The 27,141-nt window shown below is 40.1% G+C and overlaps 2 protein-coding genes across 14 annotated transcripts in view; one reads left to right on the plus strand and one right to left on the minus strand.

The window, feature by feature from the left end:
- Nucleotides 1-21,695, minus strand: part of LOC103180385 (R3H domain-containing protein 1) — a 67,723-nt gene extending 46,028 nt beyond the window's left edge. For 5 of the 10 annotated variants that reach the window (XM_007896206.2, XM_007896204.2, XM_007896203.2 and 2 more), the window contains exons 1-3: nt 20,048-20,126; nt 4,195-4,396; nt 2,668-2,870 (exon numbers count right to left, since the gene is read on the minus strand). In XM_007896206.2, coding sequence (XP_007894397.1) covers nt 2,668-2,838 — 171 coding nt within the window. In that variant the 5' untranslated portion in view covers nt 2,839-2,870; nt 4,195-4,396; nt 20,048-20,126. Of the gene's footprint in view, nt 1-2,667; nt 2,871-4,194; nt 4,397-15,788; nt 15,964-19,626; nt 19,793-19,863; nt 19,885-20,047; nt 20,127-20,569; nt 20,753-21,559 lie in introns of those variants that run through there. The other 5 variants (XM_042336540.1, XM_042336541.1, XM_042336539.1 and 2 more) reach the window with 5 other exon arrangements.
- Nucleotides 21,171-27,141, plus strand: part of zranb3 (zinc finger, RAN-binding domain containing 3) — a 47,749-nt gene continuing 41,778 nt past the window's right edge. The window contains exons 1-2 of one of the 4 annotated variants that reach the window (XM_042336538.1): nt 21,171-21,289; nt 23,103-23,279. In XM_042336538.1, the coding sequence (XP_042192472.1) occupies nt 23,110-23,279 (170 nt within the window). In that variant the 5' untranslated portion in view covers nt 21,171-21,289; nt 23,103-23,109. Of the gene's footprint in view, nt 21,290-21,863; nt 21,935-23,102; nt 23,280-27,141 lie in introns of those variants that run through there. The other 3 variants (XM_007896195.2, XM_007896198.2, XM_007896200.2) reach the window with 3 other exon arrangements.

Genomic DNA, 27,141 nt, shown 5'->3' on the forward strand with positions numbered 1-27,141 from the left:
GTTATGCTGAAGTGGTGTGCTGCATTGCATGATCAGAGCAAGACTGAGTGTAGAGGCTCAGCTTACACTGCTGTGTAGTTTCCACAACAGGGTTTTAAAGGTCAGAGGGAAATACATTTTTGCACACAGGTGAACTAGATTTTGTATGTACACAAATTTCAGTTACACCTTTTAACAAAAATGATCTCTTTCTTACAAAAGGATCTTCCACAAAATGACTCAAAAAAACCAAAGAGGTAATTTTTGTAAGAAAGGGAAGTTTTGTTTCATGCACTGATAGATCAAAGCAACTCATTACAAACATGTACAGATTGTTTTAGGTAGTTGACTTAGAAATGTCAATATATAAACCTATATAGACACATTCTCACAAAAACCCCAAATGTTAGAGTGGATGCAGTTCTGAGGGCCTTTGTTTTTTTAAAAAAGTATTCTCTTTTAGTTGGCTTAGGTTCTCAAGCACTGAATGCAGTGCTTGAGAACCTAAGCCAACCAAAAGAGAATACTTTTTTGGCATCAGATCGATCCAACAAAGATCTGGTGCCTGCACTAAATCAATAAAAAAATCTGATTTAGACTGATTTCAGCACCTTCATTTGTAATCTAAATAGGGTATTAATTAACTTCAGAGCTTCCACATCAGAGATATTGCTGTTTCTACATAGATCTTTTGATCGCACCAGATCAGAACCATTTTTGTTTTAAAAATATTCAAAAAGGATATTGAAGTTAAATATAATTCTGTATCAGTTTAATTTTTATAAAATGCTTTTATTGACTGCTCTGCAAACCTGATATTACAATTTGGGGAATACAATATGCTGCCATTTTAATTCACTGACCATGGGAAAAATGTAAGCATTATAAGAGAAGAAAAAAACTTTACAATACATCTTACTTTTTTAGGTTCAATTATTTATTATTTTGGTTAAACGGAAGGGCGAGCCTTCCATTTGCTGTGTCCATACTGTGGCCATGCACATCGACACTGGATATTTCGACTTCTTTACAGGGATTTCATGGATTCAAACCATGTTATGGATTCAAACAGTGTTATAATGTATTTTTAAAAAGAGAGACAAAGTATGAGTAATATTCATCTCCTAGATTTTATTTACTCCACTGATTTAAATAAGAACTGAACTGATGCATTCATTGCCAAGTGTGGATCTAGCGATGTCACAATAAAAAAAAGCCATTGTTTTCTGTTCTTAATTGAAACATCACTGAGCAAGAATATTTAATAGATAAATTATAAAATTGCAACTGCAAGCTTTTTGCCAGATTTCACTTTCCTGCAAAATTATAAATCATAATTCAACATACGTTTTGTGAAATTTGGCATTTTTACAAGTATTGAGAAATTCAGCGCTCTGGGACACTACCCTGCGTGAAGGCTGCTATATATATGTGTGTGTGTGTGTATGTTGTTTCAGTTTTCAATCAGCATTTAAATAAAGTCAGACAAAAATTGATTCTACTGTATATATCTTACTCTTGTGACAATTAAGTTTCCAGTTTAGAAATCAGGAAATCAATGAAGTAAATAATAATCCACAAACTTTCATTCTCCTTTGTAGCTTTGTTGCTTTAGTTAAGTATTGGAAGCACTCCTTGCCCAGATTTCACTAAGCAGGTTTTCATTTTAGGTGCATAAAATACAATTCCTGGCAGAAAATTAAGCTGTTCACTAGTCTCTTCATGACAACATTAGGTGGATCTAAATCAAAGCAGACAGGATAGTTTCGACCCTCATGGAAATGAATAAATTAGGAACTCTACTCAAATTATTTTTCAAAAAAACACAAAAGGCAAAAATGATTATTCATTTGAATACTACTATATATTACACCATGTTACTATAACATGTAGAGCAGCAAAAATTTGATTGTATTATTTTCCAGACATTATCCAACAATATTTAAAAAAACACCTAAAATACAGTATATTTCATTGAGTTATAGTTTCACTGTTGACATAAAAGGAGCTATCAAGATAGAGTCAATAGTTATTATAGTTAGGTGATGATAAGTGAAAGTGTGGCTTGAATAACAGAGTTCTGGTTAATTCTTGGAAGGCCTCAATTTCCTTTGTTCTTCCCTCTCCATTTTATTTCGCAGCCGCTGCTAACCAATTACTGTCTCTCAACTCAGCAAGAACAGTACAGAGGAAGGGAAAATGTTATTATGTAGCCCCACACTCTATGCTGCTGTATATTCTAAATTTAGACTGTGTCTGCAATTTCAGAAGCAAGGCCAAAGGGGAACTGTAATCTATCTAAGACCTGTGTTTCAAAACAGAAGTGTGAAAACAGACTGGACTGGAGTATTATGAACCTCTGTTTATAACGGGCATACACCTTCCAGTTGATGCAGAAGTAAACACATACAATTATAAAATAAAAGCTACGTCACTCAAACATAATGATTTCTGATAATGATCTATGCAGATTCCCATTTCCCTTTTTTGATTCTTAGTTACCAAATGTGAAGGAAATGTTGAAGAAGATTGAGGCTGCTTGGTAGTTGTGCGCACGTTAACAAACCAAACACCAATAAAAAACAAACTGGACTATCCATACCATTAGAATAATACCAGTCAACTTGCAGACACTAATGTACTGGACTATTAGCACAATGAAGCACAGACGAGCTCAATTGGTCTAACCTGAGAATCAGTTTTGTTATTTGTACAGCCTTCATCCTTTTCCACTTCTGGTTGCTCAACGCTTTCTGATTTTATCAAGTTTTCCGTCACTGAGGATTGTTTTAGATGTTCCTCTGTACTCCTCATTGCTTCAGCTTCTTCTTTTGCAATACTTGTATCAGACATCCTCATAAGCTGAGCTTACTCTACCAACAATGTGGTACCTGCAGCAAGACACACCAAACAGAAATTACATGCAAATCCCAATCTTCATATTGCCAAAGCAGTCCATAACTTTTTTTAAAAATGCAACTGATAAGCCAGCTTATCACATAGTTGAAACGTTTCAAAATGCTTCAAAGGATTTATTGTAACGTGTAATGACTACGCATTCGTAGGCAAATACAGCCAATAGTATTGTCCCACAAACAGCCAATCTTAACCAGGTAACCAATTTTATCTGAAATAAAAACAGAAGTCACTGGGAACACTCAGCAGGTCAGGCAGCATCTATGGAGAAAGGAAAATTAGTTAACATTTCAGGTCCACGATCCTTCGTCAGTTCTGAGCTGCTGAGTGTTCCCAGCGATTTCTGTTTTTGTTTCAGATTTCCAGCATCTGAAGTATTTTGTGTTTTGTTTAACCAATTTTATCTGACCAGTACACCAGGAGACACTTTCTTCTCTTTTCAAATAATGCCACTGGATTTTTAACACCCACCCAAACAAGCAGATGTTACCCTGGTTTAACATTTCATCTGAAGAACAGCACTTCCGACAATGTAGAACTCCTCCAGCATTGCAGTCAAGACTTTGAGTTCAAAGTCCCAATGATGTGCGGCTTGAATCCACAACCTTCCAACTAAGGCAAAAATGCCACCAACTAAGTGAAGTAATTTACATAAACAAACATCATTGATAGAACTGTACAAATTTACAAAGCAGGAGGCCCTTCAGCCCACCAAGACTGAGCTGGAGTACTGCAGACCAGCTTGGCTCAGGAACCGGACCGGTACAGAGGATTTACTTAATTCCAACATTTTGTTGCCAAGTTCATCAGCTCAGGCCCCGAGGGGACCTGCTAACAAGGTGGTTGCATTGGCAAGGGATTATCTTTGTTCCACTTTAGATTCAAAAGAAAAAGTCTTCTTCAAGATTCCTCTCTCCCACTCTACTTTTTCAATTTTAGATGTTTTCTTGCACTATTACATGAAGTGTTCACGTTAACTCATTGTTACTTATTTTTCCTCCCTGAAGAGAATGTTTCTCCCCTAATGTTCAAAACTGAAATCAGAAACTTATTTTTTGGGGGGAAGGGGATTATCGCAAGTGAAACCAACATTATTGCACACGTAATAACTACATTAGCACACTACACAATCAGTGATTCAGTCAAAACATGTGGGACCATAGTAACTATAAATTCACCCGAGCTATCATTTTAGCAATTTAGTATTTTTTGAGTAATCTTTACATTTAAAAAAAAACACCATTTAACCACTGATACATCAGCTTCAAACAGTGGCAATTTTTAAACAGTTTTTTTTACCTTCAGCTCTTGATGGTGATGTTTCCGTGATTATCAGGTAATAAACCAAACCAAGGTTGCCCCTTGCCGCTTTTGACCAGGATAGCAGTTGTATTGAACCTGCTGGAAGATGGTGAGAGGAGTCCCATGTCCTTATCACCAGTGTAGAGTCCTGGTTTGAATACTCCTTCCACTGATTTGGTAAATGATTCCCATCAAAGACCTATAGCAAAAACAAGATACCGTAGCTTCAAATTCCCAGTCCAGAAAATGTCTTACAATTAGTGCTTTTTGAACTATATCAGAACACGACAAATCAAACTCATCAAATTAATATACAATATACTCACGCATTGAGTAATATATATAGATTCAGTCTGTGGAAAAAAAGGCAATCTAAGCCAACAAAAAAATCTGTGATGGACAGACTGGACATCTGATGAATTTGCAAGGTTATAGAAAAGGTCCGCACTTCAAATCTAGCAATAACCTGATTTACAAAGCTCTAATTAACAGAACAATGCAGGTTAAAATTCATTGTAAAAATACGGTAAACTTCTGACAACTTGACACTCCAAGGGAAAAGGCCCAATGATCAATTATCCAGAGTGGTGAGTTAGGCATATGTATAAATACATAAATAAATGTGATAGCATGATGACTTAAATGATAGTGACAAGTTAAGCCAAGATCGAGTTATCAGTTTATTGTTCATAAACACAAATTTAGAACAATTCATTGAGAAACCGTGTTCCATGAACTACAACAACAACAAGATTCCATTTATAGAGCGCCTTTCACGTCAGGAGGACGTCCCAAGGCGCTGGACAGTTGGGTCAGGTCCCGAGCAGGGGGGAAATGGTCAGGGTGAGGGGAGGGAAGAGAGGGAGCGAGGAGGGGGGAGAGAGTTGAGAGGGGAGCTGAAGGCACGGTCAAAGGGGATAGAGTTCCAGAGCCTGGGGGCTGAGAGGCTGAAGGCCCGACCACCAATGGTAGGGCGGTTGGGACGGGGGATATGGAGCAGACCGGAGCCAGAGAAACGGAGGGTACGGGCAGGTAGGTAGGGGGATAGTAGGTCGGAGAGAGCAAGACCGTGAATAGCCTTGTAGGTGAGGGTGAGGATCTCCAGGTCCCGAAGCCTGGTGCGGGACAGTACACGAGCTGCAGAGTTCTGAATGACCTGCAGCTTGTGGAGGGAGGTGCCGGGAAGGCCGGTGAGGAGAGAGTTCCCATAGTCCAGCCTTGAGGTGATAAAGGCGTGGACCAGAATTTCAGCCGCGTGAGGGGTGAGGTAGTGCCGTAGTCTGGCGATGCTTCGGAGGTGATGGAAGGCGGTGCCAGTTGTGGCGCGGATATGAGGAAGAAAGGACAGCTCAGAGTCGAACAGAACATCGAGGATCTTGACTGGCTTTGAGAGGTGGAGAGTGCAGCCTTGGATGCTGATGGTGTCGGCGCCTGAGGTGCGGAGGCGCTGACGTGAGCCAATCAGGAGAGCCTCAGTTTTGCGCACGTTGAGCTGAAGAAAGTTGTCTCTCGTCCAGGACTCGATGTCGGACAGGCAGCTGTCAGGACATCGGTGGTCGTGGAGTTGAGGGTAGAGGAGGAAAGGTAGAGTGTCATCCACATACATGTGGAAGTTAACCCCATGTCTGCGGATGATGTCACCAAGGGGGAGCATATAGAGGGGGAAGAGGAGGGGACTGAGGACAGAGCCCTGAGGGACACCGCACGAGACAGTGCGGGGGGTGGAGGAAAGGCCATTTGTGGAAACAAAATGTAGATGGTGGGAGAGGTACGACCTAAACAACTCAAGGACAGGGCCTTGAAGGTTGAGGTGGGAGGACAAGCGGTGGAGGAGGATAGTGTGGTCGACCGTATCGAATGCTGCCGATAGGTCGAGGAGGACGAGGAGGCAGAGGGAGCCCTGGTCACATATGGTCAAGATGTCATTGGTGACCTTGACCAGGGCGGTTTCTGTGCTATGGGCAGCACGGAAACCCGACTGAAGGGGCTCGAATAGTGCATGGGTGGAGAGGAAAGAGCGCAGCTGGGAGGCGACAACACTTTCAAGGACCTTGGACAGGAAGGGGAGGTTGGATAGCTGCGACGTATCAAGTGAGGGTTTTTCTACTCAACTACTCAAATTTATTCAAAATCTAGCTTTTCTCATGTTTACTATATTACATGTCACTTGAAGATCAACAATAATGTACCTCATTTTTAATTATAATACAATTTAGATCACGCAGATCACATATTCTAGATTTCTGCTGTGAACTCAGAGAAATGGATGAAGTAACTTTCTCTATTTTTGTTTGTTAAACTGTTTTGTGGTTCTGTCACATTTTGGCAATTTCAATATCTAGTGGCAATTTTAGAGAATAGAAATAGCAGAGCAATGCAAATTGAACTAGATTCCCACAATACTCCTACTGGATTTATATTGCAGAGCTTGTTTTAAAAGTAGTCGAGTACATTCACAAAGTAAAACAAGTATTAAAAGAATTTGTTTATAAAAACACAGTTGCACAACCATACAGCTCCTAGTAGTAAATGAAAGACCATTATTGCCAGAAAGTATTCATAAAACTCCATCAATTGCAGTAGGGAGAAGAGTAGGGGAGCAAGTAGCAGCCATACTTTGAGTGACTTGATCATTTCTACCATAATTTATTTTAAATTAATAAAATCTTTGGAATAAAAGATTTACATGGCTACATAATTTAATTAAAGAAAAGGAATTTATTAATACAGTGGAAGCAACTTTAACTGGACGCTGGTTAATCTCAGACACCGGGTAAATTGGATAAAATGCCCGGTCCAAATTCATTTATATTCTTACCCGTATTAAATTCGTACAACCATTTGGTTGATCCGGACAAAATGCAGTGCTAGTCGCTACTGAATATTCTTACTCGTAGCTTCTGTGTCTCGAGTGGCTCCATTCAGCCATGAGCAGCTCCAGGATGGAGATGGAAGGAGTCAAATTGCAATTGATTGACAGCAGACTCCAGCCATTCACAAGCAGCTGGAGTTGGGCTGTCAATCAGTGAGGGGCCGGAGGAACATAGAAGAAACAAGGGAGGGAATGGGAGGAGTCAATCCACGATTGATTCCTAGAGCCGTTTGTGAATGGCTGGAGTGGCTCCAAGACTGTCAATCACCTCGGAGCTGTCACGAATTGATCCCTTTCTCGTCCAATGGGAATGGCAATAGGAGGGAGGAGGCGCCACCTCTCCTTTGCTGGGCGGGAAGAGGTAATGGAATTTCAGTTAACCTCGGACGTCACTTAAGCTGGACAAAACGGCCGACCCCATTCTGTCCGGTTTTACAGGCTCCAGCAGAATAAGAATCCAAAAAGCAGTTAGCAAATCAATTTTGGAACAGGTCTTCGACAACAAGAATTAAACAGTCTACAATAAATTTAATTTGTAAAGCATTTTTCACGTCGGGAGGAGGTTCCAATGCGTTGGAGGATGTTAAGAGTTCTGGGACGCTACCCTGCTTGAGGTGCACTATATATATATATATATATATATATATATAAAATATATATACACATACACAAGTTGTTGTTGTCCAAAGGCACTTTGTAAGCTTTAAAACAGTAACAATAATAATCATCCTTGCTCAAATAAAGCATCTAGAATTTGAAACATCTCAAGGTTTCACAATAATGACTATTATTTTTAGTGACTATGTACTCGTAGGTGAGCATGGCAGCCAATTTGCTACAGCAATGTCCCCCATAAAACCAGGAAGTGAATGGACAATATATAGGGGGATAGAACTCTTTTTTTCTTTTCAAAGGGTGTCATGGATTCTTTAATGCCCACTTAGCAAACCAGATCAAAGGACAGTTGCGTAGGTAGTTTTTTTATATAAAAAGTGACACATTCATCTTGGAATTTCCATAATCTCGTCATTGTTTAATCTCATCAAACATTTTTAGGGGAACCAACATCAACTGAACTGCAGTCATTTTATTTGTAGCCATTAAAAAGGAATTTGTCAATTGATAAATTAAATATTAATATGTGTACTTTTTTTGGTTCTAGTAACAATTAGAATTATTAGCAGAAATGCTATTATGTCATCTGAAAGTGATACAAAATGTTGCTTTGAAGAGTTAATCACATTGCTTACTCTCTTTTTACCCACATTGACCACATTATGTTCCTGTTCAGTGGTTCATTGATTTAGTTTGAAGCAGCATTTTGATCTCCATGAACGTTCAATATAATATATAAAACCAGGAACCTTGCAATCTTTCCAATCCAATCAAACATATCATTGCCACCCACACAATGTCCTTTCCAGAACTAACCTCTCTACTATGCCCACACATTTCAGTTTAATGAAGCCTACGCAGAATGACGTACCATACCGTTTGCTCGTGGAGATCAAAATGCTGCTTCAAACTAAATCAATGAACCACTGAACAGGAACATAATGTGGTCAATGTGGGTAAAAGGAGAGTAAGCAATGTGACTAACTCTTCAAAGCAACATTTTGTATCACTTTCAGATGACATAATAGCATTTCTGCTAATAATTCTAATTGTTACTAGAACCAAAAAGTACACAGATGATCAGTACATTTTCTATAAGAGTAGCTAGCCACTTTTGACAAAAATGTTTAATTTAACCCAGCACCATTTTGGAACATGTATAGTGATAATGATTCGACAAAATTCTAAGAAAATGTTTGTCATTTCAGATAATCTTATTAGGTAATCCTCAACTTGATTAGTGCTTTGAGGAATATTTTTACTGTACTCCCAAAAGGTCAATTGAAAGATTTAAGCATTTTTAAACAGTGCTTTATTTTACTCCTTTGACCACTAATGCTAGATATCCACATCTTAAAGTGTTTTCTCTTTTCCAACCATTTATCTCATATGCAAAGCAGGTATTTTATTGCTGTTGTAATTTTAGATCTCCAATTGGGAATCATGAAATATCTTATCAGCAAAGGTTGTACAATAGTTGCATCATTTATTAGAGGTGGAAACCCATATGAATACTAACATAACAAACATAAGTATCCTCTTCAGGATATTTTACACTCAAATCCAATTCATATTGGAAACTTCAAGCAATCGTCATACACAAGATTCCAGTTGATGTTTTCCAAAGAATAATCTTACAAACTGTCAAACAAAACATTACTATGATGTTAAGCTCCATCCTCACCCAGCTTCACTGGCTCACTATTTCCCAGAGGATTGAATTCAAGATCTTCATCCTCTCCTTTAAAACCCTCCAGTCTTGCTCCTTCCTACCTCTACGACCTACTAAACCTTGAACAATCTGTCCGCTACCTCTACTTAGCGGGTACTTGCCTGCTCCGCGTTCCCCTCCCTGCCCACTCCACCATCGGCTTTAGACTTTCTGCCCCCACCCTTTGGAACTTCGGAGCTCCTCTGCCTTGCCCCTCACTTGCCTGTTTCTCAACCTTCCTCCTCTTCAACCATGCCTTCAGTCATCTTCCCATCCTCTTGCGCTCACTCCTCCCGATTCCAACGCCCAACTTGGGTGCAAACGCTTCACTGCCTCACTGCCCAGCACCTTGGGATATCCTCCTGATGCGAAAGGGCTTATAAATAAATGCAATTTGTTGTTCTTGGTAGTGGTGGTATTAATTGTTAACCAATTAGCTATCAATTTAAGGTTCTGTAAATAAAGTAATTGATAGCAAGAGAAATCTCTACAAGCACTCTGCTAAAATAGCACAGTAAATTCCGGATAACTCATCACCCCAAGGAAAAAGGGCTCAACGTGACGAGTTATCTGGAGTGGGGAGTTAGAAATAAGTCCTCCGTGGACACAAGTAGCACTGTGACTGATGAGGGTGCGCACCGGAGGTTGAGCTCACATGCTCAGATGCATTGCAGAGGCCTCTGGTTTATTGAAGGGCCGCCCCTTGGTCTCTCACACTATACCCCAACAGCAGATCAGAGGCATCTGAGTATACATGCCCATTCTCCACTGAGTACGGCACAGCCTAAGGTGTCTGCAATGCAGGATACCATCTTATAGAACAAGTTTTCAGATCAATTTACACTGTAAGTACTTACAAGAATTTCTATAATAGGACTAGTTACGTGTTAAGTAAAGTGGAGTACCTTATTAACATTTTACATCAGAAGCGGCCAAGATATTGACAGCATGTAAAGTGGTAGTAACTAGTTAAGCCAGGGTTGAGTCATAAGGAGTGTACAGTACTTTACAGAAGTTACAACAGTGGCTAACTAACTACATTATCATAAAGTGCAAAACCATCATAAAGCGATGATTTTTAGTTCTGCCTCCCACACTTTTCAATTAACTAGCTTGTTTTAAAAAAAAATATGACAATTTATTGTTGAATGGAATGCTAAGTGGGAAACTTACATGGAAAACCAAATTATTTTAAAAATTGAATCATAAGTGAATAGGTGTCATCTACAATTTGCATAATCAATATGAATGAAAAGTACATTTTGTATGCATGTTACCAAATGACCGCATTTTCAGAAGTCTCAATCAGAATTCTCAATACTGTACTCTGAAACATTAATGTATGATTCAGCTTAATTTACCTTATACCTTAATTTTATATAAAAGATTGTATCACTAAAAGTAGTATGTTACAAATATCATCTTTAAGGCCACGATTTTTATAAATAGAAATGTAAATAATAAAGTACTCGTTTCTTTAAAGTTAGTTCAGATACTGAAATATTTCAGATTCGATCCATATATTTTCATACATCCGTGAATGAAGCAAACTGATGACCATATACATTTCCAAATGTGTTGACTGCACATTTCACAATTAGTACTAAGAGCTTTTATTCAACAAATATCTCAACTTCCTCATTCCCAATTGTACGCAATCTGAATAATCCATCCAATTTCAATTATGCACTATCCATGATGTGATCAATATTTTACCTGCTAGAAATACCATTGATTGAATATACAGACCAGAAACATTAATAGATGAATTCCAAAAACCTAATAACTGCAACTATTTCTAAGTAAGCACTGAGAATTTTGTTGCGTCGTAAGTACGGATTTTAATTTGCCAGCAATACTTAGCAACTGCTGTGCATAAACGCATCCTCTCTAGCTGACAACAACATTTACATTTGTATCGTGTTTTTCACGTTGGGAGAACCACCCAGAGTCCTGATTCATACATACTGAGATTCCATAGTATTAACAATCTATATAGTATCTGAGAAATCATTAACTTTCTCTCTCCACGCTGCTTTGAGTAAAGAGGAAAGGCTGTCAAGGCAGACCAATCGCCTATCTGTAAAGCTGTACCTGCTTAAGCTACAAAACTGGTTCCAGTTCCAGGAATAAAAAATCATCCGGGATTGTGTGATGACTGTTGTTACAGTCAGCCAGTCAAAAAAGCAAACATCACAATCAAAATGTAGGTTTTCATTAAAAATTCAAAAACCAATACTTGTAAAACATCTATCGCTATTACATAGTGTTTGTTAACAGAATTGTTACCCATGTGTTTTGAATTTATTTGAAACATATTACAGTATTAACTGTAGCTAGTTTAACAATTTAGTAAATATTTTAGCATTGGCAAGAACTAGATCCAAAGAATTCTTTCTGTAAAAAAGTTTCTAAAGTAATATGATTTAACAATCTGAAGAGATGTGGATGGCAAATTTGTTGGGAGTAGAGAAATGCTGGGGTCCTGGACCTCACCCAAGAGGTAATCATTTTCATATGAGTGAAAACTGTGATCGTTGGCAAGCTGATTAAGAGGGCATCTCACTGAAACCTAATTTTAAAAACATAAGAATGCATGCAAAAAGAAACACTGTTTCAACCAATCAAGCCAACTTCTCTGACAGACAATCTAAACTAACTTGTTTTAACAAATCTTAGTTAAAACAAAACTATATAAATGGGTCTTAATATAGCTACATTCAAAAAGAGAATACCAACCAGTTTCCCCTCCCTGATGATTATCTATTGACAACCACTAGAAATGAACATGTAATTATCTGATGCAGAATCAGATTCAACTCTAATACCCTCCATTGTCAACTGACAAATCCAATGACTCTGTGCAGAATCGTGTGCGATGGTTACCTGACTGAGATACTGAAGAGCTGCTATCACAGCATAGTAACATCACCACCTACAGGAGAGGATAATAATAATAGCCAGTTGCTCACAGAAATGTCCCACAAACAGCCACGGAGTTAATGAGCAATTTTATTTAGGAGATTTATTGGCCAGGACGCCAAGAGAAAACTCCTTTCTCTTTTCGAATAGTGCCACAGGATCTTTAACATCCACCTGAACAGGCAGATGGGACCTCAGCTCAACATCTCATCCGAGGGACAGCACCTCTGACAATGCACCTCCCCCATAATATAATAAAAATAAGGATGAAAACTATGTTAAATCATTTTTAGACCAACTCCTGCATTGAAGTCCAATTCAGTTAAACAAAGAACTTGTGCACCAACAATGTAATAAGCACCAGAAAAACTAGCTTATATACAAGTTTACTATTATGGAATCTGGTTAAAGGAGTACAGATTCAATTAAATGTACAAGTCAATAATTACTACAAACCTGAAATCATGATAATAGCATTGTTGATTTCTATAACAGGAATACTTAGGTTTAATATAAAACTGAATCGTGAACTGAAAATAATTTTACTTGCTTCTTTCAGTGTCCAGTTAAGAAGATACAAGATAGAGATAGAAGATTCCCTCTTAACATTTAAAAAAAAGGACAAAGGCTATTACATGGTAGTCCATGCATGCCAATGAATTAAACTGACAATAATTTAATATTTAAGATATGTAAAACGTAAACATGGTATTAATTTAATTATTGGGCAAAGAAGGAAAATGGCAGCAGCAGTCATCTGTCAATTCTTTCAAGAAGTGGAAGGGGTTATGGAAGGTTCATTTAATTAAAACTGCCTGTTGATTGTTTGGAGATATTGTATTTGTTTGTATCATACACCTAAGATCGACTGGTCACAATTCTAAAAAAACAGCAGTAAACTAAACATACCAGAGAACATCTACAACATGCTAGTCTGAAGGAAGTCAAGATACACACAAGTGAAATAGACATCTAAAGCTGGTTTTCTGGATTATTCAGTAAATACTCTTCAAAAAGGGAAATATTAGATATGTATGCAATACTTCTTAAAGATTCACACCTATAGCTGGTACATACACACTTTCCACCAGACTGAAGATCAGGAGCAGGAAACCTAGATGATTTTACCCTGTCACCAAAGGACACTGAAGCTTAAAGTGGCAAGTGGCACCCTGCTTAGATAAGTGTGAAATAGGATTTAATTTGCAACCTTTCTCGTCTGTATGGTCTAGTAGTACAATGAGTGTGACTTTATATCATAGGCCATTAGAGGGAGCTGGGTCGACTGTTTTAAGTAAATTTGTTATCAAACATGACAAACATCTGTCCCTAATAATTCCATCTTTCTACAATGAGCATCTCATAAGCTGCATTTTAGGCAAGTATCCGTTTTGTCTAAACTGGTGTACAAACAATTTCAAGTGTGTGAATAAACAATAAAATATGTTTTTATGTTGTGGCATGTACAACATGTCCATTTCGGCATATGCCAGTTAGATTTCTGAGTGCACTGCTCAAACTGCACACCACTGAATTCAAAAGTAAGATTGCTTTGGCAATTGACTGAGCAGATCTAGAGGAAGAAGTGCAAGTTGGATCGTTATAAACAACAACAAAATTACATTTGTATAGCGCCTTTCTCGTCAGTAGGACGTCCCAAGGCGCTGAAATTCATTGTTATAAGCATGTATTTTTTCTATTAAGATGGACTGAATTAAACATTATGGACTACAGGCCAGCACACTTTCCAAATTGTTTCATATCAAATGAGAGTAAATGTATTCCACAAAACATCCAAACAATTTCATTCTTCCCTTTTTACAGCAACGAGAAATAAAGAAAGTCTTTACAATCCAATAGGCTATTCAATGCCCAATAATCTTGGCAAACAAATCTCCTAACCTCTCACTATTTCTCCCTTAGTTTCTCTCTATTTATCTTATGAAAACCTATTTTTATTACAGTATTTAGTCATATTGCATGCCTTCACACTGTTTTATTTAGGGACTAAATTTTAATTACCTCCTACAGTGAACTCTGGTGTGAATAATAAATCTTGCTTTCCATTTAAAGATAAATTACAAGTAACAGCGATTCAAATCCTTAAAATAACAATATTAGCCACCATACAGACCTTTTAATCCCCTCTTTGTATTATTCTATTTTTCAAAGCATTTCTGCAACAAATAAAGTTTGAATTTTCTAGTATCCAAAGATTTAATTCTGGCCACTAACACTGGCTCACTCGATGTGGTGTGTTAGAACAGAAATTTACAACACAGAAGAAGGGCAATGCGGCTGCGCTGGCTTTTCAAAAGAACAATCTATTCAGTCCTATTTACCTGCCCATTCCCCAAATCCATACAAATTGTTCCTTTTTACATGCATTTACAATTACAAAGAATCTACAGCACAAACAAACCTTTCAATCCAACTAGCATGTGCTGTGCTCCTACTACACATAAGCCTCCACCCATCCAAATTCTGCTTTTTACCTGGCTTCCACCTTTAATGTTCTATGTACACTCTGGGACGTTATCCTGCTTGAGGGGTGCAAGATAAATGCAAGTTGTTGTTGTACATTATCCCTCGGTGTCTGTGCGTTTGTACTCCATTATAAACAAAACAGTAATTAATATATATTGGATACTAATACCTAGATAAATCCATTTCTTTAATCTACACTTACCTGTGTAGTACAACAACCTTTTAAAAAGATCAAAGTTGAAGGGAACAGTATACACAGATAGATTAGTACAAGAAGCTCTGACAACCAAGGATACTGGTATGGGGTTTGGAGGTGAAATAAGTGTCTTGATAACTCACAATGTATACCAGATTGAACGGCTTAACTGGATTGAATGTCTTAAATTATATTACAAACAAAAGCCAGTACAAATTACATTTGTATAGCACCGTTCATGTCAGGAGGACATCCCAGTTTTTGTAATGAATAATTTTCTATATTTCACTTCCATTGTTCAATTTTTTTTGAATTAATAGAAGAATGAAGCCCAACTACTTCTGACAGAATCATCCTCTAAGGTGCTCCCTTTAGTTTTGAAATGACATGGACTGTACTAGTCAGGCATCTTCATCATAGTTTGGAAATTAATATCTTCAAGTAACTTACAGATCAAAACAGAGGTTCAAAAATGAAGAACCCATTTTTTCTCATCTTTTTATAATATCCAGCGTTCAAATTAGAACATCAAGTGGATTCATACAATGAATCAATCCGCACGACGTAAATGACCCGCCCTGGTAACCCGTTCATTATCATCCATGTAAGGAAACTATGGGTGTCTGTCCTAGATCTGTTCCTTCACAACCTCCAATCCTTTTGTCCTACCGTCTGGCATATCTGACACTGTCACAGATATACCTTTTTCCGTTCTATTAGGTACTCTATACACATCTATAAAAGGTTTGTTGAGAAATCTATTTTCAAGATGAACAGCACCATCTTACCTAATCAGTCCCTGTAGACTTCTGTTCAACACTGGCAATGAACACCAATGCTCTCTTCGATCTTCCTCTTCGGAATCGGCAGCTCCATATGTCAAAGCAATCAGACATATGCAATGACCAGAACTGGGGCACAACTTCAGGTACAGCCTGAATAGGGCACAACTTCAGGTATAGCCTGTACAGTTTGAACACAATACCTGAGAACCTGATTTGGCAATATAGTAAAACACCACACATCCACCCATCAACTGTCCACACGTCCAACTATTCTCATTGGGTTCTGATGAGAAGTTAAGTCAGGCTGTGACAGTGGGAATTTATGTTTACAGTACTTGCATGCATGCACATGAGCTATGCAAAAATCACAATTTTAATAGAACAAACTGTTTTCATACCTGCAATGGGGCCAGTCCCAATCAACAACAACAACAAATTACATTTATATAGCGCCTTCACGCAAGAATTACGTCCCAAAGCGCTGGATAGTCAGGGGTCGGCACCCAAGCTGGTGGTTGGAATTAGGAGGGGTGGAGGGCAGGGAGGGGTAGGAGGGTGACTGAAGGCACAGTCGAAGAGGAGGGTCTTGAGACTGTTCTTAAAGCAATCAGGGGAGGCGGTGAGGCGGAGGGACTGTGTGATGGAGTTCCAGAGGGTGGGGGCAGAGAGGCTGAAGACCTCAGAAAGAATATTTGTCTCTCTACTGTTAATGCCAGTATTTCGTGATTCACTAAAAAAAATCATCAGTGCTCCATACAATCTTGTCTGAAAAGTCATCAGTGCTCCACATAATCTTGTCCCTTGCATCTGAGTACTCTAGAATACAATTCATCCATCGTGGGAGAATTTATTGATATTCAGCCACTTGAGCCTAACTGGAACCTTGAAGTCCAACCTGACAAATTACATTGGATGTTGGGAGAGCATATTGCTCATGTCTTTCCTAGCTGAAAAAAAACCCTTCAATAAGTAGTAAATTATTATAATAATAATCTGTGCATTTGATATAGCGCCTTATCACGTCTTTGAGACGTCTCAAAACATACTGTAAAGGGAATTGACTAATAGTTTGTGGGCAAAATCTTAACCTAATTTTCTACTCCCTTTGAGTATTTCAGAGCTTCAACTTCCTCCCTGCTACCAGTTTTGTGTAATATTTTCTTTGCCATTATACTTTGCATCTGCTATTTGTCACATTCGAGTTCTAACTTGGCTTCTATGTTTTTTTAAAAAAGCTGCTTCTATAGGGTATTTCAATGGTCATACTCTCCCTCCTCCCTATAAGCATAACTCTTTACTACTACTACAGTAGCAAATACATACATGGGCAAGAATGATTGAGACAATATTGGAGCAGAAGTGTGTGTGTGAGTGAAGAGGGAATGTTGGGATCACACAAGGCAAGGAAAATGAGATACTATAGTAACCTCGTCCATTCTGCTGTCTCCTTACTAGTCAGTAGCTACACCCCATCATCAATTAAAAACTACCTTGGTTGGAACCAAACCCATCATGATAGGTAATAATAATAATCCTTGCATTTGATACAGCACTTATCAGGTCATCGCAACGTCTCAAAGCGCTTCACAGGATATACTGTAAAATGGATTTGACTATATTTTGTGGGTGAACTGTAGCAGCCAATTATGCATAGCAATGTTCCACAAACAGTCACAGAGTGAGTAATTTTATTTAGAGAATTTGTTGGCCTGAACACAGAGAGAATCTCACTTCTCTTTTCAAATAGTGCCACGGGATCTTTAGCTTCCACCTGAACAGATAGCACCTTGGTTTAACATCTCATCCGAAGGACGGCAGCTACAACAATGCAAATCTCCCCGGCACTACACTGGAGTGTTATCTTAGACTATATGATTTCAAGTCTGGACATGGGGCTTGAAACCACAACCTTCTGACTCAGAGGTGAGAATGCTACCACTGAGCCAGGCTGACATTTGATCAGATCACTTCATTCCTAACACTTTAATAATCTTTCACTAAAATAAATAACTCTTTCATTTGAATTTCACTTAAAAGATATTAGAAATTTGATGTCGCATTCAGAGAAACAATTGCAATAATAAACAAAGAATTAATACAGGCTAGAAGGTCGCAGGTTTGAACCTTGGTCGCTGCTGATTAACTGATCATAGTCAGTTCAGCGATATGAATGCAACAATTGGTCTGAGTGCACGACAGAATAGCCTCCCACTCCTGATCACAATCCCAAGGTGGAAACATAGGGATATATCCATTTGCAGGTTGACTTTGTGTTGACTGTTCAGATTATCATTCATTACCCTTCTAATTAATTTGTGATGTCATGTGAGAACAGAATTGGGATTACATGTGAAGCACCTAAAATCAAATAGCATGATGATATCCATGAACAGGCACCAGATATCTGTGGATGCCATATCCCTTGGGGTGCTTTCAAGAAAGGAGAAAATTTGCCCCCAAAAAGTAAAACTAGGTTCCATTAGGTTAGTCAGACTGATAGTTAAAGTACTTTGAAGGAAATGATCATAAATCTTGGGCGAAGGATAAGGTAGTGGGACATCCCAAACTGGTGCTGACTGTTCAGAGTATCACTCATCACCTCTACTAATTAGTCTGTTACAGGGCCTAATTCTTTTTCAAGAATTCTGAATCCTGCCACAGTGATGTTGAGAGGGATTGAGGGGGTAAGGCTGAGGAAAGACACTTTTAAAAATAGGAATAATTTTGTAGCAATGCTCTCAGTCATGGGGAAATAAATAATGTCGATATCAACCCCCCCCCAATAAAGTGCAGGGAAAGGTAAATCAGGCTGTTTAGATGCATTTCTTAGTGATTAGTTCAAAAGCACCACTGGTAACAGCTACAAAGCAGATTCATCGTCTGTGACCACTCTCAGTACAGATTGGAAGAAATTTAAAATGAGAATTTGAAAAATATGTATATATATAGTGTTAATTGGCTAGGATTCTACCTAACCTTCAATATTATGGATTGTACCAATCTCTCAATACTGGATTATGAATTGAAGAATTCAATATTATGGATTATCAATCTCTCCAACCTTGCTAGCTACTCCCACTTATTGGTTACTCTCCACACAACATGCTTTTTGAACACATTCTGTGCTTCCATGGGCTACCTGCAAACTCCATATATATTCTAACATTCACATTTATGACATAGGAAAAGCTGTATTTATTAACGAGTTTGATTGCACAACTGACTTGTTAGAATTTGTCTCCATCAACACATTTAATAAAAGTCTGCCCTTTTGTCTTTCTCCCTAAACAACTTCTAAATCTGTGCATGTAGAATCAGTAGCTAAAATAACTGCCACAATACAAAGATGGGTAATTCCAGTTACAGATGATTTTAACTACTTAGTATAAGGATCAGATATCTTACACCGTCCTTAATATCAAATCCGTCTTCAATTCCATGAGATTACAAGAACCGTTGCCGATTGAAATAAGATCGGCATCAAAAGATTAACAAAATTAGAGATCGGCATTAGAGAACAAATTATAATGTTACCGGTATTATATTAAAAAAAACGATTACTGATACCAAATCAGTCGAGGACGAAAATAGGCGTTTTCATTAGCATTTCTTTTAGTTTAAAGGCGACCAGACAATGTCTGATGATTTTACAGTCTATTTTAAGGCAGTCAGTTACATGACTTAAGCTTTTTATCTATCGTTCATCCGGAGATACACAATTAACCTTCTCATTACAATGGTTCTATTTTTAAAGGCAATCTTCACACCCAGGCGGCACAATGTATTGCTATATTCAGACATGGCCAGACTCCCCTGGCCGTGAACCGAGGCGAACTCTCACCTGGTTTTAACATGTCGTACCCTCGGCTCGACAAGTAAAGCACAAATCTATATAAAGAGATGAGGCATTGTAGCATCCAGTCCCGCAATACACACGTCCTGTACTGCACTGTCTGCTCCAAATCCCCAGTGATTACTGCATCTCCCCAGCACACGAGCTGCTATTCCGGCCTATTGGTGGTGGGGGGGGGGGGGGAGATGGGGGGGCGGTAGGACTAGGCCGTTGGGCTAATTTTACCGTCAAACCCGTCGCTTCCGCGGCTCATCCGTCACTCCCCACTTTCCCACTGAGTCTGGTGTGGATTTTCGAAGCGTTTAAATAGTAAAAAAAATAAGTCTCCGATTTTTGTGGGTTTTTTTTAAAAAAAGAGAGAAAAAAAGCGAATGGTCTGAGGAGGAGATGATGGTGATGGTGATCTTACCGGCCGCCAGCGGAGAGGATTTGTTGCAGCGAGTGAGGAGCATGGCTTACCCTCCCTCCTCCTCCTCCCTCACCGCCTCCAACCAAACCTGACGGAGGAAATGGTGACGCGCGAACCGACTGACAGACCGAGCGGCCAATCCGACCCCCGGCAGCCGGACCCGGGGTTACCCTAAATATAAATGTTTAAAAGGCTCGAGAGGCTACACCCAAAAAACAGTACCACGCACTCAATTTACCGTTTGCCTATTGAGGATTATGCGTAAAGAGCCATTTAATAATATGGCGCGCGCACACGATAATGGCTTAGAGACAGTGTAAACCGCACGATGTACAACACAGACATCACACGCAGTCGACGATTCGCATTTGTGCATAATAATGCACGTTATTTAAAGGGCGAATGGTTGATCTTCACTTTCACTCCACCCTCCCCACCACATACACACACAAAACAAATCCAATTCACACTGAAGATACCAGGGTCACTGTGCAGAAACGCTGCCTAAATCCCCAACCTCACCTTGGGTGTTAACGTCGAGCTACCCCCTGGTGCTGTTCATACCGTCAACGCAGAGATAAGACAGATCACCATAATTGCCGTGTTAATAGATTGAAACAGGTTCCACCGCGCACAACGGTAGTGTTTTTGCTAATATGTAACTGCGGAATAAAACGAATGCAAACAGACACCAGACCCCCCACCCCCCCAAAAAAAAATAATTCAAGGCAAGTGGTGAACTACTGTGGATTTCGTGCAGACAAATAGCTGTGTTTCCCTCCCCCCGTACGCAACAGTTTTCCTTCCATTTCATCTGATCGAATGCTTTCCTTTTTTATTCCCTCTCTCCCCCGACATTTGCTCTGACAGCTGTCAGTCTCGAGGGCGGAGCAACAACCGCGAGCCAATGGTCTGGGCGACGCTTGCTATCAGGTTAGGTTGAGGCGGCGGGAGCTATCGGGTTAGGTTGAGGCGGCGCGAGCTATCAGTTAAGGTTGAGGCGGCGCGAGCTATCAGGTTAGGTTGAGGCGGCGCGAGCTATCAGGTTAGGTTGAGGCGGCGGCGAGCTATCAGGTTAGGTTGAGGCGGCGCGAGCTATCAGGTTAGGTCGAGGCGGCGCGAGCTATCGGGTTGGGTTGAGGCGGCGCGAGCTATCAGGTTAGGTTGAGGCGGCGCGAGCTATCAGGTTAGGTTGAGGCGGCGCGAGCTATCAGGTTAGGTTGAGGCGGCGCGAGCTATCAGGTTAGGTCGAGGCGGCGCGAGCTATCGGGTTGGGTTGAGGCGGCGCGAGCTATCGGGTTAGGTCGAGGCGGCGGGAGCTATCAGGTTAGGTCGAGGCGGCGCGAGCTCGGGAGTTGAGGGTCGGGCTCGAGCTCGGTTTGAACTGCCGACCCCGGGGGGGGGGAGGGAGTCAATCAGCGCCTCACTGCCCCCGCCCCGCCCCGCTGCTGCTATACCACACACAAACACACTGTCCTCCCATTCGGCAGGACAAAGGACACAAACCCTTACCTAAACAAAGATGGTAACAATAGCCGATACCATCAAACGACCGAAAGAGGAAATGCTGTACCAACATAAAATACAACCGAGAAGAGAGCAGTGGGGGGGTGGCGGGGTCGCAGCCCAAATAAAATCACCCAGAAAACTCCCCCCTCCCCCAACCAGACACTGTCCCGGCATCACACCTCCTCCCCCTCCCCGCCCGCGTCGCGCCCCCCCCCCTTCCCCGACAAACCCCGTTCTGCGTCATCGCGCACCACGTCCCACGGTGGCCGCGGATGACGTCACCGCGCACACACACACGCTTCGGCCGAGCGTGAGCGGGAAGCTTTCGGGGGAAAGCCGTGTCTCACGTGTCAGTTGCGGGCGGTCAGAGCGCGTGAAGTGAGTCGGTGTAAAGTTTGGCCTCTTTAATAACTGTAGTGATAATATTGATAATAATGGTTGTTGTATTTGATGTGCTGATCTTCTTGCCCTTGATGTGCTGATCAGGATAATCCCGGCGTTTCAGCTGATAACCGTCGCTGCCTTTGGTTTTGGCGCCTTTTGTGTCACTCTGAAACGCTGCTTCGCAGGAAGACATTTTCTGACTCGGGCGCTTCTCGGGGGTCATTTTTTTTTCTCTCCGGTTAAGCAATTTGAGATCATGTCGGGCAGCGGACTGCAGTTACCAATTTGGAGCCAGAGGGTGATTTGTCACTTCGCTGGACACCGACCCGAGATAAGGCAGTGTCCAGTGCTCGGCTGCACTCCACTGATAATAATAATAATAATAATAATCCTTGCATTTGATATAGTGCTTTTCACGTCGGGAGGACGTCCCAAAGCACTTCACGGAACACACTGTAAAGTGAATTGACTATATTTGTGGGCGAACGCGGCAGCCAATTGCGCACAGCAATGTCCTACAAACAGTCGTAGATTGTAAATGACCAATTTATTATTGTTCTTGTTTTTTTTGGAGGGATTATTATTAGGCTCTGTGTGGAGTAAGGAAACTTGCCCAAGGTTTCGCCCTCTGCCTGGAATTGAACTCAGGTCTCTCGCTTGCAAAGCGAGTGCTCTAACCACTGAGCTACAGGACTGAGGACTGCAGTCAAACACTTCCAGTCAACCACTATGTTGAGGCAGGGGAGGATACTCGCTGAGTACTAACTCATATGCTTGTCAAACAACAACAACAAACTATATATATAGTGCCTTTCACATCGGTAAATAAAGATAGTTGATTTATATGAATTGCTTTTTAAACGAGGAGCTGGTGAAATATTTTTGTTATGTCATTTTCTGTTGGTGTCCTGGCCAACAATTCCCCCACATACAATTGGTCATTCACAGCATGACTGTTTGTGAGGCATTGCTACGAGCAAAATTGGTTGCCACATTCGCCTACAAAATATGCGGTCTCTGCGCTTTTCAGTATATTCTGTGAAATTCTTTAAAACACCCCCCTAGCCATTATTTAGAATATATCATAAGGTTATCAAATTCTGTTATGATGTTTAGCAAAAAGTAAATTATTTCCATAGTTCACTGAGTACTATGATTACAGGAGAGTCATGAAAAAAGTACTGGAACTTCAGCAAAACCCTCACTCTTCCTTCTCTAAAAATCAATGTTCAGAAAATGAGACTGACAGTCGCTTATCAGCACTGCCTGAAAAGCTCAAGCAGAGACTACTTCCTTTCCAAAAAGAAGGGATCAAGTTTGCCCTTGAGAGAAATGGCAGGTAAGCAAATCTTAATTTAAACTTAGAAGTTATTATATTCTATTCTGTAGTGCGTTGGCTCAGGATGCTAGAAATTAAAGTATTGAAATGTGGCGTCTTTGAAGGCTCCACTTGTTGGATACTGCAGACAGTATGAGGACTGGGGTGATGGTCATGTGGCGTTCAATGCAAATGAGGATGCAAGTGTGGAGTTTTGAATGAGCTGGAGCTTGTAAATTGTGAACGAGAGAGATTGGCGAAGAGTGTGTTAGAAAAGTTGACTAGGGAGGTAACAAGGACATGAATGAGATAATAAGATAGTTTCCAACTGCCCTATTGCATTCCAGAAATTGGTGTACTTTAGCAAGAATAAAAAAAAGGTCACTCAATCCTAGACTGTTTGTAAGACACTGCTGTGCACAATTGGTTGCTGCATTTCGCTCACAAAATATATAGTTAATTCACTTTACAATATATTCTGTGAAGTGCTTTGAGACGTCTCAAAGACATGATAAGGTGCTATATCAAATGCAAGGATTAAAAGAAGTTAAGCAAAGAAATAGCAAGTTGAAAAAAGTGTACTCAACCATTGTCACTATAACTCTCATTTCAATCATATCTGCTAATCTAATGAAGTATCTATTTAAGTATTAGCTAATAGTATTGTGTGTAAAGCAGTAACTCGACTCTAAATTGTTTCATACATCAGCAGTTTCATAGATTATAGGAAGGAAATATTTTGATGAGCAGATGTCCTTTTGTACATGGAGATTCACATTTAACTGGCCTGTAATTGCAATAGAAACTCAACAATTTATTCTCCAACGTTACCTACTCTCGAACGTATTGCTGCATAGAACCAGTCCCTGTGGTTTCAAAGCTATAAATGCAAACATGTGACTTATCAAAATTGTCATTCAAACCCCGTTCAGATTCAAAGATATTTTAGTTTGTTAGTGGAAATTGATAACTCACGCCTTCTACATTTGTTTATAAAGCACAGAGGAATCAATCATAGAGGACAAGTTCCTGTGTTTGCATTGCATGATTGATATCATTGGGGAAAAAGGTGATTTGCATCAGTTCTTGCCTCTTAAAACTTCATGAAGTAGTTTCTGGGGCATTGCAGATTTCATTAGTTTGGTACAATTGGACATAATGTATTTTGGGAAAAGTAATGACACTTTGGAAGACCCACAAAACTATGTTTTAAGGTTAACTTTTTGATTGTATTATTGCATTTAATTATAAAAAGTGCAAATGGTTATTATGTGATCTTTAATTTATAGACAGCTTTTTAATAGCCAACTAGTCATAGGATATTCTACTAATCCTACTTCCGTTATTTCTCAATCTTATTTACAACAGCAGTTCAGAATAGATGATACTTTGAAGTGAATGCTGTCACATATCAATGACATGTTAACAGCTCCTATAAGCACAACATTAAATTAGAACAGGAGTAGCTCGTTGAAGGGATAAGGAAAAGGCCAAATTATGGAGCTTGGAATTTTCTGAAGTTAGTGGGTTAAAGAACAAGGAAATACTATGATAAATGTTTTACCGCACAAACTTTGCTTTTAAAGTATGCATGTTTCTTGTACCATTAGAAGTGGGTTTGATTTATCAATTTGTCGCCCTCCATAGAAACTCACTGGTTTTGGCCTTACTTACAGCTGAAGCTGCTTGAATGCCAAAGAGTAGCATGCCGCATCTATCACAAAGTGGTCCATTCATTTTAATTGAGAACAGAACTTTGAATTATTTCTATGGTCTGAACATGCACCTTATTTCAGATTTAAAGTAATCAGTCTTATATGGTGGCTTTTTATGGGACCCCCTACTATTCAATACCCAGTGTGATCACTGCCCTCTTTGCTGTAGATGTTAAAACCTTTCTAACAGTACTGTTTGTCACAAAGATGACTTAAATGTAGAATTTGTAAGATTCAATATTTTCATTGTGTCCTCAGGCATACTGATATATTCCTTTCCAGAAGATTCATATGTAGCCTGTAGCATTAACTAACAAAATGTAAATGTTATATGGTGGCTTAGAAGCAATCCAATTGGTGTACATCTTTGTCAAAAAAGACAGCAGCAATTGATATGATTTTTGTAATGAGTTTGTAAGACATCTATGTTGCACCTAGCAACCTTTCAGCTAATGCTCTACAGTTTAATATCTTTGTACACCCATTTAAATGAATAATTTAAATGAATAACGGTCGAAGAAGAGGGTCTTGAGACGTGGCTTGAAGGAGGCAAGGGATGGAGCGAGACAAAGGGAATGTAGGATGGAATTCCAGAGGGTGGGAGCAGGGAAGCTGAAGGCCCGCCTGCTGTTGGTGGGGTGGGCTGGGCAGCGGACGTGGAGCCTGCTGAACGGAGGTAGCGGACTGGTTGATAAGGGGTTAGCAGGTAGGAGAGGTAGGAGGGGACAAGACATTGGAGGGCCTTGTAGTTGAGGCCATGAATTTTGAACTCTGTCCTCTGATGGGTGGGGGTGATGGGGTCACGGATCCTGGTGCGGGAGAGGACTCAAGCTGCAGAGTTCTGCATGATCTGCAGCTTGTGGAGAGAAGAGTTGGGAGGGCTGACAGCAGGGCTTTGGCATAGCCAGGCCTGGATGTAATGAAGGCATGTATGAGGTTTTTTGGCAGTCTGAGGGGTGAGGAAGTGGCGGAGTCGGGCAATGTTGCGGAGATGGGGGAAGGCGGAGCGGGTCATGGCACGGATGTGGGGCAGAAAGGACAGTTGAGGGTTGAACAAGACATGTAGATTTTTGATTGAATTGGTGAGGTGGATTGTGCATCCATGGATGCTGATGCTGCCAGTGCCTGAAGTACAGAGGTGCTGGCGCGAGCCAATCAAGAGCGCCTCGATCTTGCTGATGTTCGACAGTAGAAAGTTGGCTCTCATCCAGGACTTGATGTCTGACAGGCAGGCTATCAGGACATCAGTGGTCCTGGGGTCGAGGCTGGAGGTAGAGAGATAGAGTTGAGTATCATCCGCGTACATGTGGAAGTTGACCCCATGTCTGAGGACAATGCCACCAAGAAGGCCACTGATTCCTGACAGGGCGAAATGTTGCTCAAGTTTCCTTACTCCACACGCCTCTGTTTACCTAGCAGTAAGTAGGAACCCGGTTGTTAGTCGATTAGCGGATTGCTTTCCGGAGTTAATAATTCCTTCCAAAAAAATACCAGGGTTCTTGAAATTCTCAGTGGTTCCTGAAATGAGGTTTGCTTCATAGCTTCCATATTCATATCATATTGGGTGAGTAGATTAACGAACAATTAAATGCAAAGGTAGTATATTTCGCCCACAAAATATACAGTCAATTCACTTTACACTATATTCTGTGAAGCGCTTTGAGACATCTCAGGGACATGATAAGGTTATTTATCAAATGCAGTGATTATTATATTATATATAGTCGGTGGATAGTACATGAATCCTAACTGTTCTAATAATTGCAGGGGGTGAAATTGTCTTTAATGTTATGCTTTAGTGATTGTTTTGCCCACAAAATATACAGTCAAATTCACTTTACAGTATGTAAGAACATAACATATATTCTGTGAAGCGCTTTGAGACGTGATAAGATGTTATATGGAGTCCTGTAGCTCAGTGGTTAGAGCACTCGTCTCGCAAGTGAGAGATCTGGGTTTGATTGGACCACTGCTGTCCTGACAGAATGTCTGTCAGACATCAAGTGCTGGGTGAGAGCTAATTTTCTTCAGTTGAACGTCAACAAGACCGAGGCTCTCCTGATTGTCTCCCGTCAGCGCATCCACACCGCAGGTGATGACAGCATCACCATCCATAGTTGCACACTCCATCTTACTAAGCCAGTCCGGAACCTTGGCGTCTTGTTTGA

This window comes from Callorhinchus milii, unplaced genomic scaffold, assembly GCF_018977255.1.
Source record: "Callorhinchus milii isolate IMCB2004 unplaced genomic scaffold, IMCB_Cmil_1.0 Scaffold6, whole genome shotgun sequence".
Classification (NCBI taxonomy): domain Eukaryota; kingdom Metazoa; phylum Chordata; class Chondrichthyes; order Chimaeriformes; family Callorhinchidae; genus Callorhinchus; species Callorhinchus milii.